This window comes from Dermochelys coriacea, chromosome 2 (assembly GCF_009764565.3).
Source record: "Dermochelys coriacea isolate rDerCor1 chromosome 2, rDerCor1.pri.v4, whole genome shotgun sequence".
Taxonomy (NCBI): domain Eukaryota; kingdom Metazoa; phylum Chordata; order Testudines; family Dermochelyidae; genus Dermochelys; species Dermochelys coriacea.
The window spans coordinates 215,000,167-215,011,340 of NC_050069.1; the positions used below are offsets into that span (position 1 = coordinate 215,000,167).

The window sequence follows — 11,174 nt, forward strand, 5'->3', positions numbered from 1 at the left end:
TTCTATGATTTTCTTAGCTGATTTGCTGTAAAGTGTGTATTTTTAAATGTACTTCACACAATCACTTAAACAATTAGAAACACAAAGTAGTGTACTGAGACACAATTAATGAGATATTATAGGAAGAGTTCAATTAATAAAATGCAAACTAATAGGAATAGACTTTAAAGTCCTTACTTAGTTTCCATTATATCTGTTATCCAATATCAGGACAAGTCCCACTGAACTTAATGGTAGTTTGTCTGATAAAAGAATGAGTATGAATTTCAGGGTGAAAAATTTTCAAAAGCAACTAAGTGACTCATTGAGAGTTAATGGGACTTAGGCTCCTAAATGTCTAAGTCTCTTTTGAAAATTGTCTTACGTGCTTTTGAAAATTTTACCCTATATTAATGAAGTTATTCTGAATGTTGGGTAATTTCTCACTCATAAGATCTCTTACTATTTCTTCTGTTTTTTCCTAATTCATGCAGAAAGTAATAGTTGATTGTAAAATATGTTTTGAATGATGAGGATATATAAAGAACATGATTGACTGAAAACAAGAACATTTCAACTCCTTCAATTTTGGCCCTAAAAGTCCATTGCAACAGTTGAAGAAAAGGTGGCAGTCATAGTTAATACAAGGAGTGCTTCATTGTAGAGTAAATGTTCCCAGGATTACTAAATAAATAATTTTACTTTCCAGTCAATATTTAATGTCTTTTTCAATAAAAGTCATAAACTGATTCCTTAGCAACAATATGAGCCTACAACGAAAGCCCACCCTAATTTATTCTGTCTACATTATGTTGGAATGAAAGTAGAATGAAATAAAATTACTTATGCAAAAATAGAAGGAAACATAAATCAGAACTGATTATTCATTCTCAGTAATGAAAACATATGCTCCTGTTTTCTATTAAATCCTCAAAATGTTTGAATAGATTAAAAGTTCCCACGAAAATGAAAGTGCCATTTTATTTAGAAATGACTCTTCAGTCTGATTTGTGTTTTGCATCTCTGTTTTCTTTATGAGCTTTCAAACCATGCACCCTTGTTGCACAACAACTCTTTTAAGTTCTCAACAGTTTTACATTTATTAAAATTTTATGTTGCTTTTGGACAAGTTCTCTTATCATGCTCCAAATCACGTTTTATGCTGCTTTGAAGTATGTTACTAATATGCTTATTGCTTAACAGAAAATAGCCTGATGTTCACTGCTGTTTCAAGGAGCAAAGCAATACATGTCAACATGTTGGGGATTTTAGCAGTCACTTGTCTGAACTTTTATTCCTCCTCAAAATGCTTGCATTTTGAAAAAAGTTAAAGGTGTAATATACTAATTGTCTACATGACTCGAATGATTAAAAAAATGTATTTGTTCCCTGCTGCCTTCATTTCAACTCACCCCTGTAATTATAAGCATTGCTTTTCCTGTCAGTACTGTAATTAGGTGGGCTCTTTTCCATTGTGAACCTCTTTTAAAATGCTTCCCAAGTTTACTAAAAATTGGGAATTACTCATTACTTTTTGAATGTACATTTAATGTGGAGGTTGCAAAGCTACTGCTCTGGTCAATTCATTTGTACTTGTCTATGCATATCCTCCTTTTCCCTGTGGATGTTCTGTGCCACTAGACAGGGCATGAGCTCTACACAAAATTTTGCACTTTAGATGTTATCATAACACCTGGGACAAATGGGGAACAGGATCTTGATAGACATAAATGGTCATAAAATCATATAGTATCAAGGGAATTATCTTTTATGAGATTTATAGAATGTACACATTGAATTATTCTACACGATGAGAAGAAAGTGTGAATATTTTTCTATCCCAGAAGTTGCAGGAAGTAAGATTTAATGTGTGAGTAACTGTGACTACCCTTCTTTACAAGAACATATACATATGATGAATAATATTATCAGTAAATTGTGAGATCATTCAGAAGTGTGACTATTCAGATGCAAAAAGTAGTCAGGCAACAAAAAGCATGCATCTGTAGCCTCCAACACTACCTTTATTTAATTATTTTGAGAGTTATGTAATGTACTCATCACACAATCTACGGGCACATGTACAAACATTTAAAACAAACCACCTAATAGACTCACACCTTGCTCCAAGGTAAAGCTTTGTACTTTTCCCACAATTACCCTTTCAAGGAAAAGTCTGAGCAAGTAGTTGGGCCTTATATCATGCCCTGAGGTCAATGGATTCAGGATCTGATGAACCAATGGGGGAAGTGGATTCCAGAGTTAATGCCCGTCACTCTGAACAGCCAAACTCAAATTCCTAGACACTGAACCCTAAGTTTGTGCACCAGTTGATCTCAACTGTCAAATGGCACATAAATAGTATGGGATTTATCACTCAGGACTCAAAACAGATTGGGCTTTATAGATCAATAGAAATATCTTGAAACCTACTTGGAGGCAAATAGGAAGCCAGTACAGGCTTCAAAGACCTTCTGTAATATACCTATGGCCAACACTGCTAATTAAGGAGGGAGCAATGTTTTATATAAGCCATAGCTGCTGATCTGGAGAAGGGCAACCAGGGTAGAGCACCATGCAGTAGCCCAGTCTGGAGGTCACAAAGGAATGGATAAATGTATCTACATCCATATGAGAAAGGAATGATCACAATCACCTGATCAAAAGTGGCAAAAGATATTTAATTCTGGGAATCTATGAAGAGTTGGGAATCAAGAAACACTTCCAAACTGTGAACTTCTTTTACAAAGTGTGAGCAAATCTCCTAATGTACCATCAGCACGTCCATCTTGTCTCGACTGAGTTGCATGCATCCGATGAAGTGGACTGTCGCCCACGAAAGCTTATGCTCAAATACATTTGTTAGTCTCTAAGATGCCACAAGTACTCCTGTTCTTTTTGTGGCTACAGATTAACACAGCTGCTACTCTGAAACCTTTCATAACAGTGACTCTTATACTGATACTCCTATCTCATCCAAGCACTAAAAATGCATCATCTGGGTATGATGCATCATCTGGGTGTGATGAAAGACAGACAATCATCCACATACTTACAACATTGTAGCTCAAATTATCTCACCATCTCCTGAAAACCCTCAAATCCATGTCGAACAGGAGGGCTGAATGAATCAAATCCTGTGGAACATCACAGGAGAGAGCTCTTGAGACAGATTTTCATGAAATATCTTGAACATATGGACAAGCAAGGTGTAAAGATGGGTCTAAAATAATAAAAACAGAACAAACTATCTACAACCAACTGGCACATGGGGGAATGGGATCTTTCCCATCACCATCAATTTCAAAAGTGAACTGAACTAGTACTCCTTCAAGTTTTCAGGAGGCCTGTCTTAGGTTTATCTTCACTAAGCCTAGCAGAAAGTTCTGGGCAGTTCTAGGCAGTTTCATGTATCCCCATCTTGCAAGGTGCTGAGCGAGCACGCCCAACTTCCATTGAAGTCAGCAGGAGCTGAGAGTTTTCTTAGCACTTTACAGGATTGGTCCCATAATCACTAGAAAGAAAATTCCCAGCATTCCTCTTACAAAAAGGAGAAACCAGTTCCCTACCCCTATTAGAGAAATCAGTTCCCTACCCAGCCCAAGGAAGAACCATCTTCCTTCTAAAAAGAGGTACCCTGTCCTCGGTACCAGGGATAACTGCACAATAGAAACAGTACTTTTAAAAAGTTGTATTGTGATGTTTGCGCCATGCCAGTCCAGAAAATATATTATGGGAAAAGTGTGTGAGGCTCTGTATTATCTGCAGTTGGGGAGAAAAATTAAGATAAAATTTATAAAACACAAAAAAGCATATATTTGGTTTGCCACAATTACAGAAAAATCCTTTACTAATACTACTAATTTCATAATATACATACTTTCTTGAATAGCTTAAAGGCACCTTTACCTTATAACTGGTTTTTAGAAAGGAAGGTGATGTAATAATGTCTGTATTTTTGTGGATGAATTTAATGTTCATTAAAACAAAAAACTGATAGCCTTGACTGGAGCTAAGTACTAACCAAGTTTCTCCACACATAGGTCTGCTAGTAGATCTTGCAACATTCTTGTTATTCCACAATTGGGTGGGTCTAGTCATAATACAAGCAGATATTTATCAAGCTTCCCTGCACACAGCTCTGCCAATACACCTCACTTCTGTCTTGCAAAACTCCAGTTATTCCTCTGTCTCTCAGGCATAGCCTGTCAGCTAAGTGGTGATTTTAGACCTGCTCCTGTTATTGAAGTCAATGGTAAAGTCCCCATTGATTTCAGTGATGCAGGATCAAGGTCTGGGAGATGTAGAGAAATGTCCATTGGGGATTAGGATGAGATGAACTTGTTTTCTTAGTGAGTTACTTTGGTTTTAACGCAGGTCTTTAAAGGTAATCCTTTGAGCCTCGTTCTGCTCTCACTACAGCAGTGTCAATCCAGAGTAACTCTATTGATTTCAATTGAATTACACCACTGTGAGCAATGGCGGATTTAGAGTTAGTGGGGCCCCGTGCGCAGCTTCATTTTCTTCCCCCCCCACCCCCACCTCTCTGGACCCATCCAAGAAAAAGAACATTCTCTCTTATCTCCCCCCCACACACCATTTTTCATTCTTTTTTTTTCTTCATCCTCCTCCTATATTATAAGTAATGGGAAGTAAATTAAAATAAAGTGAGGTACCTTAATTGGGGCAGGGGGTAGGGGTGCAGGAGGAGATGTGGGGGTCAGGTTCTGGGAGGGAGTCTGGGTTCTGGGTGTGGGCGCTGGGGTGGGGCAAAGGGGGTTGGAGTGTGGAAGGGAGTGTGGGGGTTGGGCTCCGGGAGCTAGCTTGGGTGTGGGCTCTTGGCTGGGGCATGGAGTTGGGGTGTGGGAGGGTGAGGGGTTGGGCTCCGGGAGGAAGATTGGGTGTGGGGTGCAGGCTCTGGGCTGGGGCAGGGGGTTGGGGTGCAGGAGCGGAGCAAGAGGGTGGCACTTACCTTGACCAGCACACATTCCTCTAGCAACGACTCCTTGGCCGGGATGTGTGTATGTCTCCGCACTCTGCTGCCTGCAGTTGCCACCCCTGCAGCGCCCATTGGCCACAGTTCCTGCCTGAGCCCTGCTGCACCTCTGGCTGGGACTCAGGGGCAGATTGTCAGATGAGATTTGTCCTGCATGTTGGGGGCCCCATGCCACTGCACAGTTTGTTTCATGGTAAATCCGCTCCTGAGTGTGAGTTAAGAATCTGACCACTAATGTGTTACCCTTTGTGTGATCTGACTTCCAGTGGGCCTGTTGTGTTATTTCCCCCTGGAAAAAGTTTGCTAGTAAAATCTTGTAGGTTTTAAATATCAGTAACTCTAGTTTTCTTTATAATGAATGCCATATTCACCACTGATGTAAACAGGAATTGGTTTCATTAGAATTACCCCATTTATACCAGCAGTTGAATTTGGGCCACAGTTTTCTGTTCAGGATTTTATGGAATATTGAGTAAGTATAAGATACAAGCAAAACGTTATATGTCAAAATAAGGCTTATTCTTTCCTCTGTGTAATAATTTATTATTATATGAAAAATATATTTACTTTTTAAAAAAATGTTTTACCCTTCTTGGCAGTCTACTAAACAAAATGAGGTGAGTTTGGTGAATGAGTATAATGCAGGTCTATGACTATGGATGATAGTACTGAGAAGCCTGGAGGAACTTCTTATCAGTGGTGGTGACACAGATCTATATACTTATAACTCCCTGTACATGGAGAAGCCAATGCTCCCCTAACACAAGTAGTTTCTCTAGCAATGGTCTATGTTGATCAAAGCTGCATTATTTAAATCTATCTGGAGAGAACTTTACATTTTCCACAGTGTATTTTTTGAAAAGTCTTATTCTTAATAGCTAAAATATGTGAAACTTGTATATTTTCTGTTATATTTTCATTCTTTACATAGCTGGCCAGTTCCCCCAAAGGCACATCGTAGGAGAGGGAATAGCAACTTTGTACAAGAGGAAAAAGACAGACACCCCAGTTACACTTTGCTTCAGTCGCATCACACAAAAATCCCAGACATGCAGGGAGCTTGGAATGGCAGAACAGAGCCTGCAGGCTCTACCTCGCTCTGCCTGCTGCCGTACGGTTCACAGTTTCCTGACACCTTCAAAGCCCAAACGAGGAATCCTGCAATTAGTGTAGGCAGGCTCCTCCTTTACTGCAGTCTTCTTTTCGATTGGTAAAATGTCGTTGCTGGCTCGTGATCCCACCCCTTCCCTGTGTTTTCATTCCGAATCAATCCACAACTTTACACCTGCATGAGTGCCAAGCCTCTGTGGATATAAAAGGGAAACCTTCCAGAGGCATTTCAGAGTTACAGGGAAGAAGCTGAAGAAAGGGAATTCGCCCAGCTCGCTCGGGTAGAACCCGAACCAACCATGATTCCCCCTGCCGTGCACTTCTCCGGTTTTCTCCTAGCCTGCGTCTTCATGAAAAGCTGTTTGGCTTTCAAGAATGATGCCACAGAGATCCTTTATACGCATGTGGTCAAACCTGTGCCAGCGAGCCCTAGCAGCAACAGCACCCTGAATCAAGCCAGGAACGGAGGCAGGCATTACGGCAACACCGGATTAGATCGTAACAGTAAGTGTTTCACTTTTAGCGTTTCCCATCCCTTGCTACGGCGCTTGTAGGGTGGGTTTATGCCTAACCACTGTAACCCTACGCTTCTGGTCGAACCCATGTCCAGTTTGCAGTAAGAACCATGCCTGGGTCCATGAGCCCCTTTTCCTTAGGCAGGCTTCGGAGTAGCAGCCGGGTCAGTCGGTACCTGCAAAAAGAAAAGGAGGGCGTGTGGCACCTTAGAGGCTAACAAATTGAGCGGAGCATAAGCTTTCCTGAGCTACAGCTCACTTCATCGGACTCGCTTCACCTCCTAGGCAGTGATCCCGGAGAGGGGTAATTTAACAAAACCCCGCTGGATTTGCTACTCCCCAGAGCCACACACTCAGCCTGGCGTTCGGGCTTTGCCTCAGCCCGTTTTCTGCCTGCGCGTTCCATCGCCCCGGTAATAGGTCAAGGGGAATAAAATCTACAGTGAAATCCAGGGAAGGAGACTACGATCTGCTAGTTCTTTACTCCCTCTGGACACACACCGACCAACCTCACCCTCACCGTGTTTGGGGCATCACGGGACTGACTGTCTCAGGTTCAGTAATTTAAACCGGGAGCTCAGGTTCTGACGCTGCTGCAGTAGAAAAGAGGAGGAAGGTAAAGAAAATGGGGGGGGGGGGGATGACATTTTAAATGTGCTTTTTTTAACTCACTCACCCTGGCTTTCAGTGCCGTAGTGTGTAGGTGCCGCATCCTGTCCGGGCAACTTCAGAAATGTAAATCTTCCAGACCAAAAAAAGCTTTTGATTTTGTTCCAGCTTTTTGTTTTTCTCTTCCGGGTTTAGCACTTGCCTGCTTAACGCCGCTAGCAAAAGTAAACAAACAGGTTCACAACCTGCCTGTGACCTCTGCTCCAACTTACTTTTTAATGATATGTATATATATTAATGTTATGGGATTTTCTCCTCCCGATACGCTGCGGACGTGGAAACCTTTCTTTCTAGCTTGATCCCTTCCCTCCCATCCCCACTTCATTACGCTAAAATGAAAACCCGACCCACATTCATTCAGTAAGAACAGCGGCATCGCTGGAAAGCAAAGGCAAAACCTGATGGCAATATCCTCCAGCAAAGCCAAGACGCGTCAGCTTTCATGCATACGGGTGGTTTACCTGCACAGGAAATGTCTCGTCATTATGAGATTACTGGAGCAGCCCAGTAGGTATTCGTTGTCAATGACCTGTCACTACGGGAAAGCTGAACCTGTACATACATAAAAACAGAAGCCAAACAAATCAAAGCTGTGATCAGCTGCTTCCCGGTACATTCCTGAGCGCAGCTGCAGGGAAGAAGGAGAGCGTGAATCATTCAAGCGAGTCAAGCAGTCCAGAAACCAGTCCTTTTGTAAATCATCTATCCAGAACAGTCTTCAAATTCCTAATCCCCCTGGACTGTGCACCTTGCAAGCAGTGGGGAAAGGGACAAGGAGAAACGGTTGGCTTAACTCGATGTCTCTGATTAAAGTTTGATTAAAAAAAACAAACCAAAGCAGAAGCATTTTGTAACTCATGGGGTGAGGTACCTTCAAACTCTTCTATTTGTATTGTAAGGTATCATTCTAGGGATTATTACTTCTATTTTTAAAAGCATCAATGGTGAGCCCTCTTGTATAATATGTGTACAATCTCCAGTGTACATTTCCTCCAGAAAGAGGAAGAGAACAGCCAGTGAAGGATTGCATATTACATTGCCTTCATGTCTAAGTGGAATTACTGAACTAAACAGTTGTGTTTATTGCTGTGAGCAGAGCTGCACATAATAGCAGGTACAAACATGCCTATATTTGCAGCTCTGCACCTTTATACCATGTCAACGCACCTAGAGAACTAAAATGTTGCCTCAGGATTTGCAAGTATTCCCTCTATTAGGTATAAGGAATACTGTACATACTAATACGTTATCCTTAAGGCAAAATGACCAGTGTACATGGTTAACAATTTGAAAATCATGTGCAAAACATAATTTTCAAACACGTACAACTTTTATTATTTATAAAACAGTTTCTCTTCAGAACACTAGCCTTCACTGGAGAGGAAATCCATAGCAAGTATGACATTTTAAAATAAAACAATTCTTTATTCAAATGCATTGGAATAATTTCCAAAGTCCTAAAAAACACTATTTTTCACACTAACAGTCAAACAGTTTTACCAAACATCCCAGAGCAAATTCCTTCTAAAAGAACAAGCAAGAGACATTTCAACCCCTGGGGCATTTTTTGCCTCCATGCACCTGACCATAGGGGGCTTAGAATGAAATTGCCTCCTTTACTGTGACTATATTGTTCATGCAGTGCTATGACATAACTATCATTATTTGTATCATGATAGCACCTAGAGGCCCCCATCATGGATCAAGGTCCTATTGTGTTAGGCACTTTATACATATATAATTAAAAGATCATCCCCAAAAGCTTATAGTCTAAGCCTGTGTCATCAATTGCTATGCATGCTGTGATCATTTGAAAATGAGTTGGAGTCTGAAGAATGGCTTTCTTTATGAATCTCAATGTTCATTGTTCTGTGCATTTTGCAGATCGCGTTCAAGTTGGCTGCCGGGAACTGAGATCCACCAAGTACATTTCAGATGGCCAGTGTACCAGCATAAATCCTTTGAAAGAGCTTGTGTGTGCTGGTGAGTGCCTTCCTTTGCCAGTGCTCCCTAACTGGATTGGAGGAGGTTATGGACCCAAGTACTGGAGCAGAAGGAGCTCCCAAGAGTGGAGATGTGTCAATGACAAAACTCGCACACAGAGGATCCAGCTCCAGTGTCAAGATGGAAGTACAAGAACCTACAAAATAACTGTGGTCACGGCCTGCAAATGCAAGAGGTACACCAGGCAGCACAACGAGTCCAGCCACAATTTTGAGGGAACCTCTCAGGCAAAGCCCACCCAGCATCACAAAGAGAGAAAAAGAGCCAGTAAATCCAGCAAGCACAGCTCAAGTTAGAAGTCAGGCAACCCTTCCCCCAAAACTGAACTCATCTGAACCATCTTCTTTACAGATCTGACTGCTTAAAAGACAAGTCTGCCATTGCTGTGTTCTCACTTGACAGTGCATTGCTTTGACCAAACTCAAAATGGCATTCTGTGCATATGGACCTTTTTGGTGATTTTCCAAATGCTCCAGATGGGCAGTACCACAAGCCTTCTAACCCCACACAATGAAGTCTTACATTTTTTGAGGTGTGGAAGCAAAGAATTGTTCCCATGAACATTCACTGAAATTTTATTTTTTAGAAAGGTGCTTTGTTGTGAGTTTTCACGGGAACAGTTGATTAGCAAATGTCTCTTGCCTTCCAAATAATATTTTATGAACTTTTGACATATTTGCTTAAAAGCAGCCATCGGTAACTGTTAGTTTCATTCTAACAAAACAATGCCTTGCATGCTGATCTTTTTCTTCTGTCTACCAAAAACTAAAATATGCATGGCAGCAATTGAAAAGTAAAGCTGAATAAACTATTTATTTGTCACTGTAATTATTTAATGAGCTTTTTACATGTAATTTTTTTTCAAAATGTTCATCTTATGTTTTATAGCTTTTTCCATGTATCAAAGTATTTTCTTATGATTTGTGACTGAATTAGAATACACATTTTGTAGATAATGTAAAATAGATGTTTTAGCATTCTTGGTACATATATATATATATTTCATTTTGAACATTAATAGTTTTGGGTTTTATTTTGCAAATAGCATTTTGAAAACTGTTTTGTACATCATAAGCTCTGTATTATTTTTGTTTAAAGTGTGCAATCAAAAGATAGAAATGACTTCCTTTCAGATTCATCCGTTTCTCTCTCTCTTTTTTTTTTAACAAAATAAACAGCTATAAAGATGTATTGTCTTTGGAACTCTATCATGTATGAAAATGCACACATTTTTGACCAATCATGGCATGCAATCTAATAAAGTGGGATGTTTTACACTACTTGATTGAAGGCAAGTGCCATAAAAAGTCTTGCAGCAATATTTAGCATAAAAATAACCTTTCAATGGATTCCTTTGGCTTGTAGACATCTTATGTGATCATCTAACAGCTGGTGCTTATTAGTGATCCAAACCAGGCTCATATTTAACAATTCTCAATGTGTACATTGTAGAAATATATATATATATATATATATATATATATATATATATATATATATATATGGGAGGTTTTACAAGCTAATAAAACCAACCCAATTTATTTATATTTTTCCATTTATGATTATCAAGTTACAAACTTACGGTTAAAATAGTAATCAATATAAACTTTCTTCTAAACACAATTTAGTCTTGCACATTCTTCACCAAATATTGTGAAATATGTAGTAAGCAGTCAATTTTTCAGCATAGACTGTGAATCATCTGTTGGTTATCATTCAGACTATATTAAGACTGAGATGATTTTCATCAATACTTGTACTCAATGATTACTCTATACTGGGGTAAACAGTAAGGGCTAGATTCCCCAACCTGCTGCATCATTCTCAACTGGTAGCATTTTACACCCTTTTAGCACTGATGTAAATGGCTACCCAAGGAACAAGGCAATGGAGAATCTGGC

At 39.9% G+C, this 11,174-nt stretch overlaps 1 protein-coding gene across 1 annotated transcript; it reads left to right on the forward strand.

The window, feature by feature from the left end:
- The first annotated feature begins 6,193 nt into the window (after window positions 1-6,193).
- Window positions 6,194-10,462, forward strand: SOSTDC1 (sclerostin domain containing 1). Its single transcript, XM_038391451.2, has 2 exons — window positions 6,194-6,589; window positions 9,154-10,462. Exons 1-2 carry the CDS (start codon window positions 6,385-6,387, stop codon window positions 9,567-9,569), a joined length of 621 nt encoding a protein of 206 aa, XP_038247379.1. The 5' UTR covers window positions 6,194-6,384; the 3' UTR covers window positions 9,570-10,462.
- Window positions 10,463-11,174: the final 712 nt, after the last annotated feature.

Bases quoted from the DNA above. Each gene is read 5' to 3' on its own strand.
- SOSTDC1 (XM_038391451.2), top strand. From the start codon at position 6,385: ATGATTCCCCCTGCCGTGCACTTCTCCGGTTTTCTCCTAGCCTGCGTC. The intron at 6,590-9,153 runs GTAAGTGTTTCA...TGCATTTTGCAG, and splicing joins CACCGGATTAGATCGTAACA to ATCGCGTTCAAGTTGGCTGC.